The sequence below is a fragment of the Cololabis saira genome, chromosome 23 (genome assembly GCF_033807715.1).
Source record: "Cololabis saira isolate AMF1-May2022 chromosome 23, fColSai1.1, whole genome shotgun sequence".
NCBI lineage: Eukaryota > Metazoa > Chordata > Actinopteri > Beloniformes > Belonidae > Cololabis > Cololabis saira.
Window position 1 is genome coordinate 2,626,465 of NC_084609.1, and position 26,511 is coordinate 2,652,975.

General features: G+C 42.8%; 1 protein-coding gene across 1 annotated transcript in view; it reads right to left on the reverse strand.

The window, feature by feature from the left end:
• Window positions 1–25,548, reverse strand: part of LOC133424255 (myelin regulatory factor-like protein) — a 38,084-nt gene extending 12,536 nt beyond the window's left edge. The window contains exons 1-14 of the mRNA XM_061714746.1: window positions 25,297–25,548; window positions 22,174–22,298; window positions 18,629–18,704; window positions 17,433–17,494; window positions 15,121–15,703; window positions 13,105–13,278; window positions 12,753–12,948; window positions 12,076–12,152; window positions 11,881–11,991; window positions 11,711–11,801; window positions 9,848–10,051; window positions 8,269–8,377; window positions 7,306–7,415; window positions 4,931–5,076 (exon numbers count right to left, since the gene is read on the reverse strand). Of these exons, the coding sequence (XP_061570730.1) occupies window positions 4,931–5,076; window positions 7,306–7,415; window positions 8,269–8,377; window positions 9,848–10,051; window positions 11,711–11,801; window positions 11,881–11,991; window positions 12,076–12,152; window positions 12,753–12,948; window positions 13,105–13,278; window positions 15,121–15,703; window positions 17,433–17,494; window positions 18,629–18,704; window positions 22,174–22,246 (2,012 nt within the window). The 5' untranslated portion in view covers window positions 22,247–22,298; window positions 25,297–25,548. The remainder of the gene's footprint in view (window positions 1–4,930; window positions 5,077–7,305; window positions 7,416–8,268; window positions 8,378–9,847; window positions 10,052–11,710; window positions 11,802–11,880; window positions 11,992–12,075; window positions 12,153–12,752; window positions 12,949–13,104; window positions 13,279–15,120; window positions 15,704–17,432; window positions 17,495–18,628; window positions 18,705–22,173; window positions 22,299–25,296) is intronic.
• Window positions 25,549–26,511: the final 963 nt, after the last annotated feature.

Consider the following 26,511-nt stretch of genomic DNA (forward strand, 5'->3'; position numbering starts at 1 on the left):
AGCGATAGCTTAGCTCAGACTGCGATCAGATCTCAAGATTTAGGTCGATTGCTGTTCGTGTTTTGGATGGCTCCGTGCCGGTTTCGTGCTTTGTTTGTGGTTTTTTTGTTGCAGATTTCCAGTGCTTGACGTGTGTCTCCGTGTGTTCCTGCTTCCTGGATTGGCAGTGGATGTCGTCACCCCCCCACCCACCCCCCCCCAAAAAAAAAAAAAAAAAAAAAAAAAAAAACACTGGGTTTGTATGTGTATATTTATGTATGTCTACGCATATGTGTGCGTATATATATGTATATATTACATATAGTAATAATGCACATATATACACTTTTGGTTTCTACCGTTATGGTATCAATCAATAATATGTGTGCAGACAAGGTAAAAAAAAAAAAAAAAAAAAAAAAAAAAAAAAAAAAAAAAAAAAAAAGTCACATTTTATGAATCCCAACATCTATGTCTACATTCTTACAAAAAATTATCTTTCTAGCTTTCACGGTTAGGCCGTGAGCTCGAGTTACAAATAAAACTTAAGGTCATTTTTTTACTGTCCCTCCCACTCTAAAAAATGAGAGCTCCACTCTAAATTTGACAAAAAAGTGATTTCCAGTCCTCGCTTGAGGGGTCATATCTTGAAAAATGTACATTTTAGGAAAAAACAGTTTCAGGTTTGGAGAGAGAAGAGAAGTTTTCCTCGGTTTTGAAGTTTGAATGACATTTCTATGTCCAAGTATGAGAAAGATACGTGGCTCAGAAAAAAGGTGATTTTTGGGTTTTTTCCTTCCACCCACAGTGTAACATTCTGCCCCATTCACTTACATGGAAAAATCTCCCCATTAGTTGGGAAATTTGGAAATGTTTTTGCACTTCGTGCAAAAACTATTTGTGCCATCTCTCTGAAAATCCACAGGACTGTAGTTAAATTCAGGGCCTACAACTTTCTAAATCCCTTCAGAATTTTTCGAGTAACGGTGTGCGAGTGGTGAGGCCCCAAATTTCTCGCAATGCGTTCCGGATGGCGCCAAAAGCGCACATTTTTGCATGTTGCGCAAAAACCAGCACGCCAATTCATAGCAAGTCATAGCACACGATTCCCCCTTAAGGCGCACGTTTCTACATTTTTACTTTTCGCGTTTTCTCAAAGCTGCGGGACTAGTAGCGAACCGAAATCTGTCTGGAAAATGAATAAGTAAAATAAATCCACACAATAACAATAGTGCCTCTTGGCGCAGCCATGGCACTAACTAGAAAATTTCCTCGCAGAAATTTGCAGAGTGCCACGGGGGGGCTGCTGCCCATTTGTGTACATTATGATGAGATTCTTGATAGATTTCTAACAATATTCAGTGAATTGATTGGACGGACAGACTGGTAACAGAGAACTCAAACAATCACAACTCACAACTGGAAGGTTACAAAAATGTACTGGACTCCAATTATTCTAACTGTAGTAAATCTGTGAACTAATAAATCCATCTAACACTGACCTAACCTGAAATACGTACCCTAAGTCTAATTCTACATAACCTAATACAACACAATACAATAATATGCCAATTATGGTGAAGGACTCAAATCCGAGTCCGATGACACCACCCACGAGTCTTTATGTCAAACCATTCAAAAGTTATAGCAGAACATAGGGACTATCAAACTATGTCTTCATATATTTGAATTAAGCAGAAGTAATATTTTAGTTAATATAAATGTGTCTGTCTATGTGTGTGTGTGTGTGTGTGTGTGTGTGTGTGTGTGTGTGTGTGTGTGTGTGTGTGTGTGTGTGTGTGTGTGTGTGTGTGTGTGTGTGTGCGTGTGTATCATATTTAGCCAATCACAGACAAGAGTCTCAATTTCTGCTCAGAGACAAGTGACAACTCTCCCTGTGGAGGGAAACTTAGGACCTGCGGTTGCCATGTTGATAAGAACCTGCCTGGTTTTGGCTTCTGACAAGGTCTCAAATAACTCTGATTTGTGATAAAACCGTAGCTCCTAGCCAAAAACCGAAAACATTGTGAGAGACACAGAAGCCGCCAGATTGTGACATCTGACATTTTGACATCTGATCTTAATTTTATTCAGATATTTTAAAAATGAGTGAGTAAGGTCAGTGCGAAGACAGAGTGAGATTCTTTTGAAGAAATAGTTTGATTACATTACAGCCAATGGGGACTGAGAAAGGTATTGGCGGCGCTTTAGCCTCCCCCGTTTAAGTTTTGTGCATACACCGCCTGTCAAAGTCACGTTTTATGAATCCCAACACCTATGTCTACATTCTGACCAAAGATTATTTGTCTCCTTTTTACGGTTTGGCCGTGAGCTCGAGTTACAAATTAAAATTTGGGTTATTTTTTTACTGTTTCTCACACTCTACCAACCGACATCCGCACTCTAGATTTGACAAAAAACCTATTTCCAGTCCTTGCTTGAGTCCTCATATTTTGAAAAGTTTACATCTTATCTTATGAAAAAACTGTTTGGTGTTTTGGAGAGAAGAGAAGTTTTCCTCCGTTTTGAAGGTTGAATCTATTTTCTAACATGCAGGTATGAGAGAGCTAGGTGACTCAGAAAAAAGGTGAAATTATTTTTTTTACGTCCTCCCATCCACTTTGAATGGGGTTTTTTGGCCGTTTTTTTGGGAATAACTTTGGGAAAAATGGGAATTTCAACACCAAACGTCATAGCACACTATTCCCGACCGAGACACACGTTTTGATATATGATTCGCCTGGGTCCTCTGAAATTTGTAGGAGGAGTAGCGAACCGAAATCTGGGGGGAAAATGAATAATAAAAAACATGCAGGATAACAATTTAGGAGGATGAAGATCTGAGGATTGTCCAGTGGAATAAGAATCAACCTGTGAATTTGATTTAAAGTAAGTCTTGAACTGTCCAGGAATATTCCCTTCACTTGAATTTATCTTATTAATAAAAACACATATCTGAAAAATGTTGATATGATAAATAGTAAGAATGTGGAGTTTGTGAAATAAAGGAGTAGATGAAGCGTGTGACTCCTTTAATCCTAACACAATGTTTCTGTAGGACCAGAATTTTGTGAAGAGTTTTAGGAAAAATATTTGACCAAACTATATAACAATATGAGAGAAAAGGATAAATTAAACTATAATAAAGTGTAAGGAGACAACTCGTCATGACAAACTGACCAACACGCCTTATAATGCCAATGGATTTATTGATTTTTTTTGGTAACCGAGTCCAAGTTGAGAGACATTTGCTGTTGTAATAAAGAGTTTCTGAACAGCCAATCAGAGCGGAGCTTCCTCCCAGCTGATCCGTTCATCAACAACATTGAAGGTTAAACTCCTCATAAACGTCCATAAACTGCAGAGACGAGTCGACAACAGGAAATGTGAATGAAAACGCAGCCAGACGTCCTTGACCTGTGAATCCTCTGATAACGGCTCGGCTGACGTTACATAACTCGCTTTTATCAGTCGTTTTCTGCCGAGCTGCAAGTTTGACCTGTTACTGACCTCCATACGTAGTAAGCTAATGGAAAAAGTTGTCTTTGAACAAATTCATCACTACTGCGTTTTGAATGGATTGAATTCTGCGTATAAGGCCGACCACTCTACCTGTACTGCACTGACAGAAATCATTGATCATTTTTCAGCGTATATTGACAGGAAAATGATGGTTGGAACTGTTTTGATTGAATTTAGCATTTGATATTGTTGACCATGAGATATTATTAGCAAAACTAGCTGCATATGGGTTTTGTCCAACTGCAATCAAATGGATGAATAGCTACTTGTCCAATAGGACGCAGTCTGTATTTTTCAACGGTAGTTTTTCCTCCCCAGAGTGTGTGCAGTGCGGCGTCCCCCAGGGGAGTGGCCTTGGGCCGCTACTAATGACATGCCCTATGCTTTGGACAAGTGCAGTGCTACACTTTTTGCAGATGATAAAACTACTGTATTGTCCCGAATATAAGACGACCCCGATTATAACACAACCCTCTTTTTCAAGACTCAAGTTTGAAGAAAGATTTTTTGAACACCAAATTCAATTTTTATACAGAAAATAATTACAGTACATAAGAAACAAATGATTATAACAATATATTCGAGAGAAAAGGCCTGTTATTTTAACTATTTGAAGTCATTATCTTGAAGTTTGCATTATAACTTCTCCTCAGCTGCCGGTTCACCTGCCGAACTTCCACCCACTTTTCTCCAGATTGTCACTACGTTTCTCCACTTTCTGTTATCTCTTCTCTTATTTTCTTCTCTTTTCTTTCTTATACTATTTTTTATTTTTCTTCTTCGTGACAGGGGGTCGCTTTGGCCGGGGGAGTTTAGTTCAGCATTGGCTTTAAAGATATCTGGCACCATCTAGCGGTGTAAATGGGTATAACGTCTAGACCCTGAATGTAAGACGACGCCCACTTTTTCAGTCTTATTTCAATGCAAAAAACACTGTCTTATATTCGGGCCAATACGGTATGTGCAGTGCGGCGTCCCCCAGGGCAGTTGCCTGGGGCCGCTACTAATGACATGCCCTATGCTTTGGACAAGTGCAGTGCTACACTTTTTGCAGATGATACAACTATATATTATGCATTAAATAATATGACAGGGTTAAGGAACAAACTTCAATCAGAACTACAACTAATACTTCAATGGATATGTGAGAAAAAAATGGTTTTGAATGTGGCAAAGACTAAAAGCATCATGTTTGAGGCCAAACATGATGCTAATAATAACAACCAGTTGGGACATGAAGTCTATCGTGTCTCATGTGATGTTTTGTTGATGTCTTATTGTGTTTACGTTTTGTTGATTTATTGTGTCTTATGTGATGTTTTGTTGTGTGTGGACCCCAGGAAGAGTAGTTTAAATGTTTACATGCATCTGGATCTGTTATCTGATGGTGACTCCATAAATAAGTGAAGAATGATGAGGTTTCACCTACATTGTTGAGCGTATGCTCCCCGTCAGGCTCTTGAGCTTCTGCAGCCGCTGGTTCCAAACCTCCAGCTCCTGGATCCGGGTCTCCAGATTATCCGTTAGCTTGGACAGCTGCTGCACCGCCCCCACGTTCTCCATGAAGATCTGCTCCTGCAAGGCCAGAGTCAGGGTTAACACTGCTGCACCGCTGCCACGTTCTCCATGAAGATCTGCTCCTGCAAGACCAGGATCAGGGCGTTAACATAAGGATCTGCTCCTGCAAGACCAGGCTCAGGGATTAGCACCCCTGAAGCTCTGCTCCTGCAAGACCAGGACCAGGGTTAACCCTGCTGACCACTCCCACGTTCTCCATGAAGATCTGCTCCTGCAAGACCAGAGTCAGGGTAAAACAATGCTAAAGATCTAATCCTGCAAGACCAGGATTAGGGTTAACACTGCTGCACCGCTCCCACGTTCTCCATGAAGATCTGATCCTGCAAGACCAGGACCAGGGTTAACACTGCTGCACCGCTCCCACGTTCTCCATGAAGATCTGCTCCTGCAAGACCGGAGTCAGGGAAGCAAACACCCTAGTTAATGATGCAAACTTCGAATGAGGCAAAATAACAGGCTTTTTCTCTCCAATATATTGTTATAATCATTTGTTTCAGATTTACTGTCATTATTTTCTGTATAAAAATGGAATTTGGTGTTCAAAAAGTCTTTTTTTGAGTCTTGAAAAAGAGGATCGTCTTATAATCAGGGTCGTCTAATGTTGGGCCACCGCCCACGTGATTATGAATTCATGTGTGATTATGAATTCATGAGTGATAATTAATTCATGTGTGATTATGAATTCATGAGTGATTATGAATTCATGTGTGATTATGAATTCATGTGTGATTATGAATTCATGAGTGATTATGAATTCATGTGTGATTATGAATTAATGTGTGATTATGAATTGATGTGTGATCATGGATTCATGTGTGATCATGGATTCATGTGTGATCATGGATTCATGTGTGATCATGGATTCATGTGTGATTATGAATTCATGAGTGATTATGAATTCATGTGTGATTATGAATTAATGTGTGATTATGAATTCATGAGTGATTATGAATTCATGTGTGATTATGAATTAATGTGTGATTATGAATTGATGTGTGATCATGAATTGATGTGTGATTATGAACTCATATAATTGTGTGATTCTGTGAACAGTCAGGCTTTGACCAGCTCAAGGTTTCAGCCTCGACTGAGACCAGGACTAAAGTTTTACGACACCGTGGCCACACAGCTTTGGAACTACGGAAAAACCCCCATGGACACGAAGCTCAGCCAGGATTTACATATGTGGCCCCTTGGTGATCAGGAACCACACTCTGATTGGACAAGGACGAGCTGCAGGAAGGAGCATGGACTTCCTGGGCCCCGCTAGAGGAGAGAAGACCCCATCTCTCAACCTCGATTTCATCCTTCAAGAATTATTCTGCAGAATAATTAATCTTGAGACAGATTTTGCTGTAGTTATCATTTTCCTGGTAACAACCAGGTGGTGCCCCGTCTCCATTAAGTCATTTTGATAAATAATCTACCTTATTAATTATTAATAATTGTTGAAGGACAATTATTAATATCTCTCTTGATAACTGAAACAGCATTTCCTTATGGCACAACATTTATAATCAGGTCGTGTAATAATCGGGCTGATACGGTAAATAAGAGTCGTCGGCAGACGGCTGCAGCAATGCATTGTGGGTACAGTAGTAAAGCAGCAGTGCATTGTGGGTACAGTAGTAAAGCAGCAGTGCATTGTGGGTACATAAAGAGCAGCAGTGCATTGTGGGTACAGTAGTAAAGCAGCAGTGCATTGTGGGTACAGCAGTAAAGTAGCAGTGCATTGTGGGTACAGTAGTAAAGTAGCAGTGCATTGTGGGTACAGTAAAGCAGCAGTGCATTGTGGGTAGCAGTAAAGCAGCAGTACATTGTGGGTACAGTAGTAAAGCAGCAGTGCATTGTGGGTAGCAGTAAAGCAGCAGTGCATTGTGGGTACAGTAGTAAAGCAGCAGTGCATTGTGGGTACAGTAGTAAAGCAGCAGTGCATTGTGGGTACAGCAGTAAAGAGCAGCAGTGCATTGTGGGTACAGTAGTAAAGCAGCAGTGCATTGTGGGTACAGTAGTAAAGCAGCAGTGCATTGTGGGTACAGTAGTAAAGCAGCAGTGCATTGTGGGTACAGTAGTAAAGCAGCAGTGCATTGTGGGTACAGTAGTAAAGCAGCAGTGCATTGTGGGTACAGCAGTAAAGCAGCAGTGCATTGTGGGTACAGCAGTAAAGCAGCAGTGCATTGTGGGTACAGTAGTAAAGCAGCAGTGCATTGTGGGTAACGTAGTTACCTTGTCCACCATGAGGAAGTTGGGGATCTTCTCTCCGTCCGAGCAGGTCACGTCTCCAACTTCCTTCACCGCAGACGGAAGCAGCTCCTTCACCTCCTGGGCGATGACGCCTGGAACATTAGCTTAGCTTAGCTTAGCAGGTAAACACCTGGAACATTAGCTTAGCAACATTAGCTCTGGTTAGCAGCTCCTTCAACTCCTGGGCGATGACGCCTGGAACATTAGCTTAGCTTAGCAACATTAGCTTAGCTTAAACACCTGGAAAACACCTGGAAAACCTGGAAAACACCGGGAAAACCTGGAAAACACCTGGAAAACCTGAAACACCTGAAGCAGCTCCTTCACCTCCTGGGCTATCACACCTGGAACATTAGCTTAGCTTAGCTTAGCAGGTAAACACCTGGAACATTAGCTTAGCAACATTAGCTCTGGTTAGCACCTCCTTCACCTCGTGGGCGATGACGCCTGGAACATTAGCTTAGCTTAGCAACATTAGCTTAGCAGGTAAACACCTGAAACAGCTGAAACATTAGCTTAGCTTAGCAACATTAGCTTAGCTTAGCAGGTAAACACCTGAAACAGCTGAAACACCTGAAACATCTGGAACATTAGCTTAGCTTAGCAACATTAGCTTAGCTTAGCAACATTAGCTCTGGTTAGCAGCTCCTTCACCTCCTGGGCGATGACGCCTGGAACACAAGCTAGCTAGCAGGCTAGCATACGCCTGAAACATTAGCTTTGGTTAGCAACATTAGCTTTGGTTAGCAACATTAGCTTTGGTTAACAACATTAGCTTTTGTTAGCAGACACCAAACACCTGAAACATTAGCTTCGGTTAGCAACATTAGCTTCGGTTAGCAACATTAGCTTCGGTTAGCAACATTAGCTTTGGTTAGCAGACACTAGACACCGAGTGGTTCGGCGGTTGGGTCGCAGCGGCACCTGTGTGATGGGCGTGTCTACCTGTGTGGTGGGCGTGGTCTATCCCGTTGCTGCAGGCGAACTCCGGCCGGTAATCGTACTCAACGATCCTCATCTTGGTGATTCTCTTCAGCTGCTGCTCCGAGTCCACCTGGGGGACAAACACTGAGTTCAACACCGTGTTCCAGGGGCCACCAGGGGCCCCTGGAACACAGACACGGGTCACTGTGAACTTCGCTCAAAGCTGCTCCTCGGCCAAATGTCCTTGATGTTATCAGACGGCTCGATCAGTTCTGATCCAGGTCCACAGATGTTCCTGAGAGGGGAGGGCTAGTGGGGGCAGAGTCACCTTGTTTACATTCCACCAGGGAGATTGTGAATGGAGCAGCCGGCCAAGCTGCCCTGTCAAGGTCAGATTATAGAATCAACAATTATATTGAAAACAGGCAGACTCAGTAATTTTCCGTCTGCCTTCAGTCTCTGGTTCATCAATGGCGACTCCAATCAGATGAATTTGTGATCAATTCCCGCCAAGCCGAGCTTCCAACTTCTCCAAGGTCTTCTCCATCTTACCAATGAGCTCAAAGACGCCGCCAGCCTGAGATTCTGTTCAAGAATCACATCCAGCTTACGGCTTTGCTCCCCCAGCGTTAAAGTCTGAGTGTTGATCACCTTGCTTGATCCTTCAGCCACGTCCGGCAGCTCTGAAAGAGCCAGAACAGCTGTCGACCACTTACGCGTTTGTCGGTAGACCAGGAATCCCCCTCCTCCGATCAGGAGAAATCCTGTTATCATTAATCCAATTATGAAGCATCTTCAACGTCCTCGACAGACAGAATCACCAAACACAACGGTTTCCAATGTTTCCAGGAATCCATTGTGTATCCAGTAAAAAACATGTCCCATGGGGGCAGGAGGGCTCCCTTACCCCCTGACTTCTGGTTGTGCTGAGAGACCAGTTAATCAATTCCATGATTGTAGAGTTTGGGAGGAGTGAAAAGGAGAGACTCTGAAGACAAGACAGGACAAAAGCAGTAGCAGGACAGATAGATAATGGAGAGGAACAGAAAAGCGTCCGCCTTCACCGAGAGCCGGAAGAAGAAGGTTAGCACACACAGGATGCAATAACTTTTAATAAATGTTGCGTGTTTGATCTGTTCCGAGTCCGGAGTAAATCTTTTCAACTGAGCAGCAGCTACAACGTTAGCCAGTCCTCTGCTGTTAATACTGCAGGTAGCTAACAAGCTAACACTAGCCTATCATGTTAGCGCCATTTGTCTTATTGTAAAACCTGCTATTGCTAACTACTGTGTCCAGAAAGATCCCATATCCTTACTGAAAAAGCAGATATGCTTATTTTTCTGCAAAAGAATACCTAATTCTTCATATTTATGGTTGCAGTTCCGTTGGACTTGAGTTGATTGTATTTGTCACTGAACGTAATTTTATTTTTGAGTGCTCAGCTCAGATATCCTTTAAAAGAATCGATAAAGAATCGAATCGTTAAACAGAATCGAAAATGGAATTGGAATTGGAAAAATCTCATCAATTCCCCTCCCTAACCGGGACATCCAGGGTTAACGGTTCCCCCCGGTTCCCACCCCTCCCTAACCGGTCCCACCTCCTGGATGTTGTGCTTGGCTCGGCGGTCCGACGGCTGCAGAATGGCTCCCATCACTCTGGCGTTGCCGCCGACGACCAGCGCGTCGTCAGGGGAGTCGGTGTTGATGCCGACGCGGCCGTGACAAACCAGGGCGTCACCCGCCGCGCCGCCGCGCTGCCACAGGGGGTCGCCGTCCACCTCAAACTGGCCCGGGTTGGACGCCTGCAGGAGATTAAACAAATCTAACGTAAAGACTCACCTACTATACATATACAATTGCGTAATTAGTGCCACGGCTGCGTCATGAGGCTCCTCCATAGCTATGCCATAGCAATGGAGGAGGAGTGCAGGATAACATTTGTGCCTCTTGGCGCAGCAGAGGCACTAATGTTATCCTGCATGTTCATTATTATTCATTTTCCGGACAGATTTCGGAGAACCCACGAATCATATATCAAAACGTGTGTCTCAATCGGGAATAATGTGCTATGACTTTTGGTGTTGAAATTCCCATTTTTCCCAAAGTTATTCCCCAAAAAACGGCCAAAAAAACCCATTCAAAGCGGATGGGAAAAAGTTTTAAAAAATAGCCAAAATTCACCTTTTTTCGGAGTCACCTAACTTTCTCATACTTGCACGTAGAAATGTCATTCAAACTTCAAAACGGAGGAAAACTTATTTTCTCTCTCCAAACATCAAACAGTCTTTTCCTAAGATGTACAGTTTTCAAGATATGAGCACTCAAGCGAGGACTGGAAATCACTTTTTTGTCAAATCTAGAGTGCGGGTGTCGGTTGGTAGAGTGCGAGAAACAGTAAGAAAATAACTTGAATTTTTATTTGTAACTCGAGCTCACGACCAAACCGTAAAAAGGAGACAAATAATTTTTGGTCAGAATGTAGACATAGGTGTTGGGGTTCATAAAATGTGACTTTGACAGGCGGGGTATGCACAAACTTTAAACGGGGAGGCTAGAGCGGCACCATTACCTGTCTCCGTCTCCATTCACTGTAATGTAATCAAGCATTTTCTTCAAAAGAATCTCACTCTGTCTTCGCACTGAGCTTGCTCACACATTTTAAAGAATATCTGAATAAAATTAAGATTCTCAGAATCTGCCGGGTTCTGTGTCTCTCACGATGTTTTAGTTTTTCTGCTAAGAGCTACGGTTTTCTCACAAATCTGAGTTATTTGAGACCTTGTCAGAAGGCAAAATCTGGGTTTTTCTCACAGCCAAACCGGAAGGTTCTGAAGTCGAGGTTCTTGTTGCCGGGGCAACCAGAGCTCAGCTGCTGATTCATTCAGCCAGAACTGGTCACATGACTCAGTCAGTACAGACTTCATATACTTTAACCTGGAAAATGGAGAAATCTGACCCCTGACCTTTGACCTTAGCCGATCCCCAGTCCTGCTGGGAACCGGTTCATGGGATATATATATGTACATATATATATATATATATATATATATATATATATATATATATATATATATATATATATATATATATATGTATATATATATATATTAAATATCCCCCCTTACACGCACGCACGCACGCACGCACGCACACGCGCGCGTGCACGTGCACACACACACACACACACACACACACACACACACACACACACACACACACACACACACACACACACACACACACACACACACACACACACACACACACACACAGAGTAAATAACCCAGATTAAATGCTATATATTTGATAGTCCGATAACTTTTGAATGGTTTGACAAACTACCACCGTGTGCTGGATTTGGGTCCAAAACCTCACCCCGTAACAGATTTGTTGTAATTATATTCAGCTGTTTTGTTTTTCTTTTAATGACTGGAATAAAGAAATAAAAAGCGATGTTTTACCCGGACGATGATCCTCTCGGAGGCCAGAGCTGCTAACAGGAAGGTTTCTTCCCCGACGGCGGCGTAGAGACCGACGACCATCTGAAAATACCTGAAAACACGGGACGGTTCAGCTCAAACCAGCCTGAATTCATCATACATCAATAATCAGTCCACCGATCAATACTAACCTCTGATCAGGGTTGGGTTTGCCTTTCTTCCTCATGTTGTTGGCCGTCGTCTCGCTGAAATGCAGCCGGCCGAGCGTCACTTTGGTGATTTTCCCGCCGGGCAGACGAACGCTGGAGGAAACGAGGAAGTTTTATATCAAAACTGAGAGATTAAAACCGAACTCGGAGTTTTGACACACGTTTATAAACTCGTACCTGACGGGGTGGAAGGGTTTCTTGCTCCGGTCCGGCTGGGATTGCTCGATGGTCACCAGGTAGCCGGGAGAGTCCGACTGCAAGAGAAACATCTGGATGAAGAGAACGATACTGGTGGGATTTAAACCCAGATGTGCTGCATCTTAAACCCAGATGTGCTGCATCTTAAACCCAGATGTGCTGCAGCTGCAAACATCTGGCGCCTTTAATGGGTGAGAGGATGGAAACTGTCAGGAGGGTGGTTTGTTGAGGACCCAAAAGCAGGAGAGCGAGAGGCAGGAGTTCCAAAAAACAAGATTTATTTGAGCAAAAACACAAAACCAAACCAAAAGCGCTGCTGAGCAGATCAAAAACTTGGACCAGGAACACGAACAGGAAAACTGACGAGGAGAACATGGAGGGAGCAAACAGTACAGACCGACAGGGAGCAGGGGAAGACAAGACCAGATTTACACAGGGGGTAACGAGACACAGGTGCAACAATCAGGGCAGATGGAAAACAGGCGGGACAGAACTGAAAACACAAACTGGGGGAAATGTCAAACCCCGACAGAAATGACACCGGACGAGTTCGATGGATCCAAGTTCTCAGTAGCTGATCCAGATGTTGGGAATCGACAGGAAGTTCCTAAATCTAAAGGTAGAAGGTTTAGATCTAAAGGTTTAAGGTCACGCACCTTAATCCCGAACACTTTAATCTGAAAGTCCTGGACTTCCTGTCTCCCCCCCGGAGTCTGGACGGATCGTGGTTCTGACGAGACCCCGACGTGAACCGAGACCTGGAAGTGGTTCTTCTTCTGGCAGACGAACGACTCATCGGCCGTCGAGTAGTTGAAGCCTTTATCTGTTTCCACGTGATACGAAGGAGGAGACCTGGAACACAGGAGAGTTCTGAGAACTGGACCTGGTCCAGGTTCAGGGACCTGGACCTGGACCTGGACCTGGACCTGGGACTGGTACAGGTCCAGGTCCAGGTCCTGGTTCCTGGGCGGGGGCAGACCAGAACATTCAGACTCTCCTTGTACTCACAGTTTCTGGTTTCTGTCGTCGTACAAGCAGCTCCAGTCCCCAGACCGGTACGGTTCCCAGGTCAACATCTGGGTTCCCCCTAGACCCGGTACCGGTCCAGTTCTTCCCCCGTCGCAGCAGGACCCGTCCACCGCCGAGTCCTCGGACTCCGAACGCCTCCTCTTTTTACTGCAGCTGAAGGAAAACAGACACATGTCAGATGACAAGTGTGAAAAGTAGCTGCTGCAAGATCCTTCCTACGGCTTTTAAAGTCTCCAACAGTGATTATCCTTAAGGTTTAGAGTTATAGTTTATAGTTATATTATGATATATCATATACCTATATCTTTTTCACTCCTACAATCATGGAATTGATTAACTGGTCTCTCAGCACAACCAGAAGTCAGGGGGTAAGGGAGCCCTCCTGCCCCCATGGGATGTTTTTTGCTGGATACACAATGGATTCCTGGAAACATTGGAAACCGTTGTGTTTGGTGATTCTGTCTGTCGAGGACGTTGAAGATGCTTCATAATTGGATTTATGATAGCAGGATTTCTCTTGATCGGAGGAGGGGGATTCCTGGTGTACCGACAAACGCGTAAGTCGTCGACAGCTGTTCTGGTTCTTTCAGAGCTGCTGGACGTGGCTGAAGGATCAAGCAAGGTGATCAACACTCAGACTTTAACGCTGGGGGAGCAAAACCGTAAGCTGGATGTGATTCTTGAACAGAATCTCAGGCTGGCGGCGTCTTTGAGCTCATTGGTAAGATGGATAACACCCTGGAGAAGTTGGAAGCTCGGCTTGGCGGGAATTGATCACAAATTCGTCTGATTGGAGTCGCTATTGATGAACCAGAGACTGAAGGCAGACGGAAAATTATGGAGTCTGTCTGTTTTCAATATAATTGTTGATTCTATAATCTGGCCTTGACAAGGCGGTTTTGGCCGATCGCTCTCGTCACAATCTCCCTGGTGGAATGTAAACAAGGTGAGTCTGCCCCCACTAACCCTCCCCTCTCAGGAACATCTGTGGACCTGTTTCAGAACTGACCGAGCCGTCTGATAACATCAAGGACATTGGCTGAGGAGCAGCTCTGGGCTCATCACTTCACAGACACTTGCTGATAACCACCTCCCTCAACTCAACGCCTTCATCGGCCCCACCTCTTATCAGCCCCCCCCAACGCAGTCAACAGTAGGGATGGGCGGTATGGACTAAAAAATGTATCACGATAATTTCTGGCATTCATCCCGATAACGATAAAAATGACGATAAAAAAAATACCAATTCAACTCCACCTTTGTAACTATAAATCTATCACCACATTGTGTCTTTGGAGCCAAATCACTGCTGTAAAAGATACTAAATACTAAACTACACCAATTACATTGAATTAATAAAAAACAATTAAATGAGTCCACCTGCCATGTTTGTTACAGAAACACGTATCAACGGGAATTTATCTTTCTTTCTTTCTTTCTTTCTTTCTTTCTTTCTTTCTTTCTTTCTTTCTTTCTTTCTTTCTTTCTTTCTTTCTTTCTTTCTTTCTTTCTTTCTTTCTGTCTTTCTTTCTTTCTTTCTTTCTTTCTTTCTTTCTTTCTTTCTGTCTTTCTTTCTTTCTTTCTTTCTTTCTGTCTTTCTTTCTGTCTTTCTTTCTTTCTTTCTTTCTTTCTTTCTTCTTTCCTTCCTTCCTTCCTTCCTTCCTTCCTTCCTTCCTTCCTTCCTTCCTTCCTTCCTTCCTTCCTTCCTTCCTTCCTTCCTTCCTTCCTTCCTTCCTTCCTTCCTTCCTTCCTTCCTTCACGTACGTTGTGTGTTTTTCCGCGAGATGACAAATTCTTACCGTGGGGAATTTTTTTGACGGTTTATCGTGAACAGTAAAATATCAAACATTCCTAGTCAACAGGTTTGAGAGCCACGGCAACCGCGTCACGGCTCTGTGTTGGTTTAGCGGAGAACCATAATCCAGGCTTTAGTCATTCCATATTTATTCTTAGTTCTTAGTGTTATAAAACTAAGAACAGCAAACGTTTCCTTACCCAGGGTGCAATGCGGTCGCGGAGCTCAGCAGACAGTCTGAGGTGGGCGGAGCCATGTTTGGGACCCGCCCATGCCCGGTGACGTCAGAGGGGGGCGGAGCCATGTTTCCAGTGACGGGTGTCCCATGGGTGTCGGTGGGGGGAGGGGGCGACGGGGGGGTGGGGGGGGCGTAACTGTGGGAGTAGCTGGTGGGTGAGGTGTGTTGGTGATGCATTGTGGGTAAAGTGTGTTGGTGATGCATTGTGGGTAAAGTGTGTTGGTGATGCATTGTGGGTAAAGTGTGTTGGTGATGCATTGTGGGTAAAGTGTGTGTGCGCTGGTGATGCATTGTGGGTAAGGCGTGCTGCTGATGCATTGTGGGTAAGGCGTGCTGCTGATGCATTGTGGGTAAAGTGTGTTGGTGATGCATTGTGGGTAAGGCGTGCTGCTGATGCATTGTCCCAGGCCTGACGTAAGCGGTTAGCTGGTCGCGGGTCAGCAGGGGGGGATAGGAGGGGGCGGAGTCTCCACCCTTCAAATGCCAGGATGTGGGTTGAAGTTCCTCACGGTGCATCGACGAGGACGGTTGCTCGTAGTGGAAATCTGCCGATTGAAAAAAGAGAGTCAGACAGAATCTTTTCTAGATGCTTTTGTTGAGACACATTGTCACACGAAGTTCCAGCTTCCTACCCCCTGCAGAGGCGACACCTTGGAAGTAGCTTCAACAATGAGGCATTGTGACACCGTGGTTGACCTAAAATGTCAGTTTCCTCCCCCCCTGTAGAGGCGACACCTTGGAAGTAGCTTCAACACAGACTTGAACCACGGGAATGCCTTATGATGAAGTTCCTGACTGACTATGGGGTAGTTTCCAACTGAATGATCACATCTGACTGTAAATACCCTTTAATTGTTTTTTGTCTTTCCCCTTTGGTTTGTTGATTCTTGCCATTTGTGCTTTGAACTTACTGTATAAAAAGTCATGACTCCAACCACTCTGGGTCGGCACACCAACTCAGACCCGATCTGTGCTGGTCCGCTCACCGCCGGCTACTGAATACAACTCTCAACACCACAGTGGATTCCTGAACTGGATTCTATATTATTCCTCAACAACTTGGTGCTGTGACCCGGATGACAATAGACCTTCGATGGAAACTCCTTTTTCCAGACCAACGACACACCAGTGACTTCTATCCAAATTATTCAGAGGTAAGGGGTCCTTTTACAAAATCCCAAATTATTGTTGCTGGGTTGTTGTCGAAAGTCTGTGAATTGCAGTGCCAGAGAAAGGTCGACGTCATCCTGAAATTTTAGACTCGCTCTTCTAAAAAGGTTTAATATCTGGGGCAGCATTAAAGAGATAATGACCAGAGTGCCATGTTGGTCTGGGTACCAAGAGTAATAGTCCAGTAAGGGACTTATAGCATATGCAGGACTTGAGGTCCATAAGAAGTGTTGGGAACACTGAGAACACTGAGGGAAATAGACATATATGTAGAGGAACTGTTTTTAATAAGTGGGGATGATTTGCTCTCCCAAATACTTGGAGATATATTTCATTTTAGTAAGAATTGACTCGCTCTCCTTACATCAACAGGAATGATTTGTATCCTCTGAAGTAGACTGATGATCGGAAGAATTAGCATTGTGATTTGTGGGTAAAGGTAAGTGTAATTGAAGGTTTTCTGGGAGGGATCTTACAGAAAGAAAAAAAAATTTCAGTAGAGAGTCAGAGGAAGAGTTGACTGGTCCTATTAAGTACATGTACGATAATTACGGTACCAATAGTATTACGTTTGTTAAAACATTCATTGTCTATGAGAGCTACTACCATTCATTCGACATCAATTTGAAGTAGAAAAATCTCAACTTTATGCAAATGAGCGTCATGTCTAACATATTAGCCGGTTCGGTAGGCTAACAGGTTTAGCATGTTTACCATGTTTAGTAGCTATAGTTGGTTTAGCAGGTTCAGTATGTTAGCAGATTAGCGTGTTTAGCGTGTTTAGCGTGTTTAGCATGTTTAGCATGTTTAGCATGTTTAGCATGTTTAGCGTGTTTAGCATGTTTAGCATGTTTAGCAGGTTTAGCATGTTTAGTGTGTTTAGCATGTTTAGCAGGTTTAGCATGTTTAGCGTGTTTAGCATGTTTAGCATGTTTAGCAGGTTTAGCATGTTTAGCAGGTTTAGCGTGTTTAGCGTGTTTAGTGTGTTTAGCGTGTTTAGCATGTTTAGCATGTTTAGTGTGTTTAGCGTGTTTAGCATGTTTAGCGTGTTTAGCGTGTTTAGCGTGTTTAGCATGTTTAGAATGTTTAGCAGGTGTAACGTACCTGGTATCTGTGGAGGTGAACAGGCCTCGGAGCTGGAATCTGGAGGAGACTCAGGGAGCATGCTGGGAAAAAAACACAAGTTATCAGGGAGCAAGCTGGGAAAAAAACACCGGTCCTGCCGGACAGAAACTACCCGGTGCGCGCGGAAGTGCAGACGGCACCACGAGTTTTACGCGCCTGGGAGCTTTAAACCCCCCCTCTCTTCGAAGACGCCGCTGCTCTCACCGATCTAACTCCAAGTAAGAGGCAATTAGCGTCTGGGCAGATTTAGTTTAAGGCTTTTCGTTGTTTTCATCCTGTATATTGAATTTATACACTGTGTGACGCGTTGATTGTATTGTTACGCCTGTTTACGTGAGCTTTCACCGCCGAGTGATCGGACCGCGGCTCCCGATTGTATCTCAGAGCGGATGATTAGAATATCCGCCTTATACGATTTCTTGTCTCTGTTTATGTAATTGAACCATCAGATTTATCCGAAGTGTTGTTTTCCAACTGCTTGACACTGGTGGAAATACATTTCTGATTGAAAGAAGTCGTCTTCGTTTATTTTACCCATATTTGCCGCCAAGGTTGGTTGCCGAAGCTACGCTCGAATTTCCCCCTTCAATTATACTACGCGTAATAATTTCTCTTGAGACTGATCTTGTTGTTAAATTTATAATTTTCCTGGAAACAGGTGGTTCCCCGAGGATTAGGTCATTTTGATAATTCAATTTGATAATCTACTTTATTAATTATTAATAACTGTTGAAGATAATTATTAATAACTTTTGATAACTGAAACCACTAACCCTGTTGCACAACACCAGGGAGCATGATGGGAAAAAAGCAAGTTACCAGGGAGCATGCTGGGAAAATAAACATCTATGGATCTATTCATAAATCAACCCTGACTGATTCACGACCTGCACATGAAATACCGACATATTCAACCAGGACGAGACTAAAACATTGGGTGAATTTTTCTGGATTTTCTTAACATTCCTGGATTCTGATCAATCAGTAAAAACCTTGTTGATGTTTAAGCCGAGGGTTTTAGCTTCTTTCTGATGTTTATGCAGGAACTCTGAAGTAAAACTGGAGTAACAAGTGAGTCGTTTAGAGAAAAGGAACTAAAAGTATTAGTTACTAAAGTATTAGTTACTAAAAGTATTAGTTACAACCACAGGAAAGTATTTATGTCTAAGTCTTACAAGCTGCAGGGCTCCATGTTGTTGCTCAGGAATTCCTCTAGGACGCTGGTATCCACGGCAACCGAGCTGTCCAGACCTGCACACACACATATACACACACACACACACACACACACACACACACACACACACACACACACACACACACACACACACACACACACACACACACACACACACACACACACACACACACACACACACATACACATATACACACACACACACACACACACACACACACACACACACACACACACACACACACACACACACACACACACGGTTACAGATAAGGAACATAAAACTTCTCTTTCTGGGTTAAAGGTTTATTATTCGTTTTCAAGGTCAAACTTTTATGGAACAATCTGAATAAAGAAAACAAAGAATCCAAATCAAACATTACATTCAAAAGAACAATTAAAGCCAGAATTTTAAGTAAATATAATGAAATATGTTAGTTAAGTTTGATTGACATCCCCAAAGCCGGCGGTAATTTTATCTTATTTTAGTTTTTTATTTACTTAGATGTTGTTGTTTTTTTATTTTTAATTTATGTTATTTGTGAATGTATTTCTTGGAAAAAGGGGCAGATTAGATAAGATTCTTCTTCCTTCTGCTCCCTTTTCATTCACAATTTACCAACATTTGTATTTGTCTTTGTATTGAATTGTTTGTTTTATTTTTGGAATGAAATAAAGAATAAAATGAACTTTCCTGAGATTTCTCTCAACCATGAAACTTCTCAAGAACATGGAAGACCAAAAACATCTGAGTAACTTCAGTTACGCCCAGAAATCGATTAAAGTCTTGATGAGTCAAACGTTCTAGAGACTGGACTGAGTTCCAGATTCCATCAGAACCTCCTGCAGAATCTGTTGATACTTTTAAACTCTTTTAAACTCTCCAGACCAACCTGATCTCACAAAAATACGTGAAATGTCCACGACCTCTCACCACTATTTTCCGTGGCACGAACACGGAAACTGTATAATTCCGTGTGAGCACCACAGATATTGTATGGGCTCCGTTGTCGTGATATATACACGGATTATGACATTATTATTATGTATATATTATTCTTTATTATAGTGGCTAAGTTATGAGTTTTTTGACGCGCAAGTTACTGTTTGTTACTGTCAGTTTGTAGAAGCATGTTTTTAACGCTGTTTTAACAGTGTTTTAATGGTGTTTTGATGATTTTTAACAGTATTTTGACGGCGAGTATTTAACCGTGTTTTCTAGTATTTAATGTAAATTTGAGTATTTAACCGTGTTGTTTGCTGCCGCCATGACGACGGAGGGGGCGTAAGTGATGTGAAATTATTATTTTTAGCAAAAACCACAAACAATAGGGTATTACATGGTTAAGGGGTAAAACATGGTTAAAATTAATTTTCACACATTTAACAATTATATATTTAAAATATATTTACACAAATGTGTGTATCATCCCCTTAAACTACTATGTACACTCTTATTTTAGTATTAACAACCTCCATTTCTATTAAAAAAAACAATATTAGCTAAGAACTACATTTCCCATCAGTCATGTTATACAGCTTTATGCTAATCAGCGCCATATTTGTAGTCACATTGGTTTGGTTAACCCTAACGTATAAGAACATTTTAAAAAACATATCAATTGAATATATCTATTATCTAGTGCATCTGAAATAGTAACTACACTACATTACTACTACACGCAAGTTACTGTTTGTTACTGTCAGTTTGTAAAAGCATGTTTTTAACGCTGTTTTAACAGTGTTTTAATGGTGTTTTGATGATTTTTAACAGTATTTTGACGGCGAGTATTTAACTGTTTTCTAGTATTTAACGTAAATTTGAGTATTAAACCATGTTGTTTGCTGTCGCCATGACGACGGAGGTGGCGTAAGTGATGTGAAATTATTATTTTTAGCAAAAACCACAACCTTTCCTACTTCTAACCAATCATAAGTGATGCCTAAACCTAACCAGACCTTAGCCAGAGCGTCGTCCAGCCACAAAATATCATTTTTAATTGCTTTTGAACCAGGAAGTGGAGACTGGCGATATTTAAATTAATTGTTTTCTCCCATTCCGTCAAACACGTCAAATCGCGGATGTGTGGTCATTGATTACTGTTGCTATGGACGTGGAAGTAAACTGTTAATTATATTGTGCTTTTGAACGGTAAATATTAAAATAAACCATACACAGGTACATTTACAACTTATATTGAATCACTGTAAATACATCAGTCAGTTACATGATGTTAAATAAAGTATCCTAATAAACAAACATATTTACAATTCCTTAACATACATCATCTCTATAAAATGTAGTTACTATTTCAGATGCACTAGATAATAGATATATTCAATTGATATATGTTTTTTAAAACGTTTTTATACATTAGTGTTAACCAAACCAATGTGACTACAAATATGGTGCTGATTAGCATAAAGCTGTATAGCATGACTGATGGGAAATGTAGTTCTTAGCTAATATTGTTTTTTTTCACAGAAATGGAGGTTGTTCATACTAAAATAAGAGTGTATATAGTAGTTTAAGGGCATGATACACACATTTGTGTAAATATATTTTAAATATATAATTGTTAAATGTGTGAAAAATAATTTTAACCATGTTTTACCCCTTAACCATGTAATACCCTATTGTTTGTGGTTTTTGCTAAAAATAATAATTTCACATCACTGACGCCCCCTCCGTCGTCATGGCGACAGCAAACAACACAGTTAAATACTCAAATTTACATTAAATACTAGAAAACACGGTTAAATACTCGCCGTCAAAATACTGTTAAAAATCATCAAAACACCATTAAAACAATGTTAAACAGAGTTAAAAACATGCTTTTACAAACTGACAGTAACAAACAGTAACTTGCGAAAAACTCATAACTTGAAGAATAATATATACATAATAATAATGTAATAATCCGTGTATATATCACGACAACGGATCCCATTGACTTTGCATGGTACATATCCGTGGTGCTCACACGGAATTATACCATTTCCGTGTTGGTACCACGGAAAATAGTGGTGAGAGGTCGTGGGCATTTCACAGATTTTTGTGAGATCAGGTTGGTCCAAACCCCCCAAGGCTCATCCAGGACTATTCCAGCCTCCGGATGGATCTCTGGGACTCTACAAGGAAGCTTGTGAAGTCCTGGAACAGCTGATGCTTAGCGCCTTCACAGATTCCTGGAACATTATTAACTGACCCTTTTTAAGCAGACCTTGGTCTTCTTTCCAAACACCCTGGAAGGTCTTATCTTATTCTCTGAAATGTGCTGGAGAGATTTCTGGGCCTCACCGTTGAAGAAGGGTTAGGGTTAGGGTTAGGGGTTAGGGTTAGGGTTAGGGGTTAGGGGTTAGGGTTAGGGGTTAGGGGGCTAGGGGGTTAGGGTTAGGGTTAGGGGGCTAGGGTTAGGGGTTAGGGTTAGGGTTAGGGTTAGGGTTAGGGGTTAGGGTTAGGGTTAGGGGGCTAGGGTTAGGCAGAAAGACAACAATTCTGGAAAGATTTCTGGTCCTCACCGTTGAAGAACTGCTGCAGCGCCTCGTTCTCTCCCAGGACCTGGACCGGCAGCCGCCCCGATCCAGGATCCATGATGGGGGGGCTGGTAGAGCTCCAGGGGGAGGAACTGGTGGAACCAACAACCCTGAGACCAGAACACAAACAGAATACTTATATACAGTATGAATGTCATAATAACCAGGAAAGAAAGTTCCATCTTGAAAACATTACATAAAGAGTCACGTGACATAACTCGTGTTCTGGGTCTCTGACGCTATATACCATATTAGCCTGAATAAAAGATGACCCTGATTATAAGACGACCACTAAAGGGGAGTTTTTCTTGCAACTGTTTGTGTAGTGACCCCAAACCAAACAAAAAAGGAAATCACTGAGAGGCTAAGTGAGGGAGCATGGTACTGCTGATGCGCTGCATAAACGACAAGACATTTCCGTGTTGTTAAACTGTGTCCGCATTTATTCTCCTCCAACGCTGGACAAACAGCCAAAAGCAAGGCAAGATATTTACTCTCTGTCCGTATATTCAAACGGTAATGTTGGGGTCGCCCATATGCCCATGTGAACTCGGAACTTATAAAATGTATGAACATTTTGTGAAGGTGTATATTCAACTTTGAAAACGGCTCAGCTGAAAATCGGCTGTAATGTGCCTCCAAAAATGGCCGACCTGAACTACAACCCCCAGCATGCCTTGCGTGTGGGGGGGTGGCGCCTACAAGCGGCGCGCATCCAATCGCAATGAGGCACCGATGACGTCACTGCAGCGCGCGTAGGATCAAAACGCAGCGCTGCGCGTTCATCTGTCTCTTTTTCCTTCATCAACCGGGGGGTCAACACGTCCTTTTGGCTCCGGGCCAAAGGTCCCATCTCCTTTTCTCCCCCTGGCTGGGGGGAGGGGTAAGGCCCGCATCGGACCGGGCCCGCTCCGTTGCACCTGCGGTTGAAGTGGCGGTCCCCCGGGGAGGCTCCGGCTTCCACTAAACTCTGTCCTCTAAGTTCACAGATCCGAGCTTCCGACGCCCACGCGCTCCCGGCAACCAGATCGGGACACAGCGGCAACTGAGCGCTCCGACTGAACCCTCCCTCCCCGCTCCGAGCCCCTGTCTGCTAACCGCGCAGGGATCGGGGACGGACGGCCGGCGTCTCGCCGGCGTGAGCTCTCCCGGGGCCCGGACGGCCGCGCGTCGGCGACCGGCGCAGAGAGGGAAGCACGGCAGGAGAGACCGGTCCCCCGTCGCGCCTAGGAATGCGTGTGAGCCTCCGTTGGTCCGGAGACACGGCCCGGCACGAGGCGGCCCCGCCGCTGTCTAATCCGTTTCAGGGGAAGGGACGGCCCAGTCGACAAAACCCGCAGGCACCCGATCCGGATCCCAGAGGAGACGTGAGCCCGTGAGCGGCAGATCAGTAGGACTAAGAACGGTTCAGAGCTGTGTGAAGTCGGGATCTCTGTTTATCAGTAACTTAAGAGCGTTTTCAGAGCTAAATCTGTGTTCAGAGCTGAGATTACATCAGCATCATTATCAGGACTGTTGTCATTAATTTGTAGTCACCACTTTCTGCTAGTCATTCATGTTTTAAAGCGCCGTTTCGCCAGTTGATCACGGTTTAAACACCGGGATCACCACCCGTTCTAGATCTGCACGGAGCGTGGTTACGGTCCCGCCATCTTAAAAAAAAAACGCAGCCATCTTTATGCAGCCACAATATTTTAAACCGTACATGTTCGTGATATCATTTTTATTATTGCTTTGATTTCTTTTTCCCATTCCATGCATTTAACTTTCATTTCATTTTATTGATTGTTGTTTTCCTAGTTAATTAATTGTTTTATAATACTTAAGTTCTGCCATCAGGTTTATTTGGGGTGTTGCGTTTATCATCTTTTGACACCTGTATGTAAATAAATCCTGATTGATTTTTAATGAGTGGTTGTTGTTATTTCATGCAAGTTTTGGTCACAAATTGATTTGTTTAAGCAGAGCCTAGTGTTCGGATATCACGCCTTCAACTGTTATCCTGTAAGTGATAGTAGGATTTGCTGTTCTGCAGGATAATTCAAATCATATGAGACTGATTTTCTGCTGTTTAGTTATCATTTTTCCCCCGGAGTAAGGCACCGGGGGTGGTGCCCCTACGAGAATTATTATCATTTTGATAATTCAATTTGATAAATAGTCAACTTTATTAATTATTAATAATTATTAATAATATTCATTAATAGCCTTCGATAACTGGACAGCCAAGCTACCCGAGTTGCACAACAGTAATCAAGCGGTATAATCAAGCGGTATTCAAGCGGTCAACAAAAAATGACCCCCCCCCCCCCCCCCCCTCTCCATGCAGCCGCCGTGGTGAACAGGTGAATATTCACCCATTCATTCATTGACCCAGATTACTACCTTGACCACACCCCCCGTGACATGAGTGACAGGTGTCAAACTAACAGCTGATGCCAACGTAAACATAAATATTTAGCACATGGCACCTACAGTTTGGTTTAAGGTTTTTCTCCCACTAGGGGAGTTTTTACCTCCAGTGTTTATATAATAATTGCTCGGGGGTTCATGTTCATGTTCTGGAAACATCCTGGAGACAACTATGTTTTATTAGACGCTATACAAATAAAATTGAATTGAATTGAATTGAATTGAATCAGCTGGAGGATCTTCAGGAATTACTGGAACATCCCATAATAAAACATTAATCTGGTCTAAGACAAAAACACCTGATCAGTTTCAGCCTGGGAGGAAGTTCGTACCGCTGTGACGTTAAAACCACCTCTGGTTTTTCTGTCCTACCTGTCGGGGATTTAAGTGTCTGGAATAATCAGGGTTTTAGGATCATAATCAATACGATCAATAAGACGTGATCAGTCTGTCGAGATTGAGAGGTGAAGGAAACTCTCATGCAGATACACACCAAAAACAATACCCAGTTCTGCTGCCAGACCAGAATGATTCTTTATGAGACTTCATCGTTTTGTAACGGCAATAACGGTGACATTTATGCACATTTATCAAAACTAACTATTTCTGAAGAGTTTGGTCTCTTAGATCAGATCAGATCAGATCAGATCAGATCATTCAGATCAGATCAGACCAGGTCGTCATGTTTGTTCTCACCTGAGCTTCCAAGATGGCCGCCGCTCAGACGCTGATCTGTGTTTACGGTTTCTCCCCAGGTAAATCTCAGGTATAATCTCAGGTGTATTCCATGAGCAGGTTCAGCAGGTCTTCAGCAGATCTTCAGCAGATCTCTGGTCCTCCCGCTCCTCACAACCGGTCCCAGGTTCTTCTTCTGTGGTGCCGGCGGTCACAACCTGGAACCTGGAACCATCCGGAACGTTTTCCTCAGCGTTGGCTCTTGATATGTTGGACTTTGAGCTTTGAACAGGTAACAGCTCTCACACCTGAGCCATAAACCAGTCATAAAGCAGCCAATCAGCTTCCTGGAAGGAAGGAACACACAGTCACTATAAAACACACACAACCACATACATAAACACACACTAACACACACACACACACACACACACACACACACACACACACACACACACACACACACACACACACACACACACACACACACACACACACACACACACACCTGGGACTAGGGTCGCCACCTTTCAGAAATAGAAATAGCCTAATAGTCCAGTCATTATATGAAAAAACCTAGGACAAATTGCAACAGTAGCAAACTCAACTGATTTTTTATCCTCATTATGTCCTTAGTGAGGGAAAAAAAGTCCCAAGGAATCCCATCATGGGAAAGTTTTGAAAACGACCTATATATATTCATATTGAAAAATGCCTGTTATAACATAGTTGTGAATGGGGTTCAAAATTTTACTTTTAGATATCACTATAAAAACTCACAGGCTGATTACACACACAAAGACAAGGAAAAAAGTCAATCACAACTTCATTGAATTATTCTGTTTACTCATGCAAATCACACATTATCTTATTTGATATGCACCAATTAGCATACACGCCAGAACTAATCAAAACATTTGATAAAGACATTTTTTTCTTCTTGGAATATTAGTAGATAGGCTCTGTGGAGCTCAGTCCACGAGGATGGGGCTCAAGGGTTTATGTCCGTGGGGATAGGTCCATGGAGATGGGGGCTCTGGTGTCTTGGCAGGAGATAAGGCTGAGGGATGAACAGGAGACGGTTAGTAAGGACAGAGAAAAAAATAAGGTAAAGTACAAAAATGGCTAGACTGGTCAAATAATTAAATCACTTACACAATACAACACTACACAATCTAATCTTCATCCTCATCACAGGCCATCTGTTTTGAGTTCATGCAGCTGGATCCTCTGCAG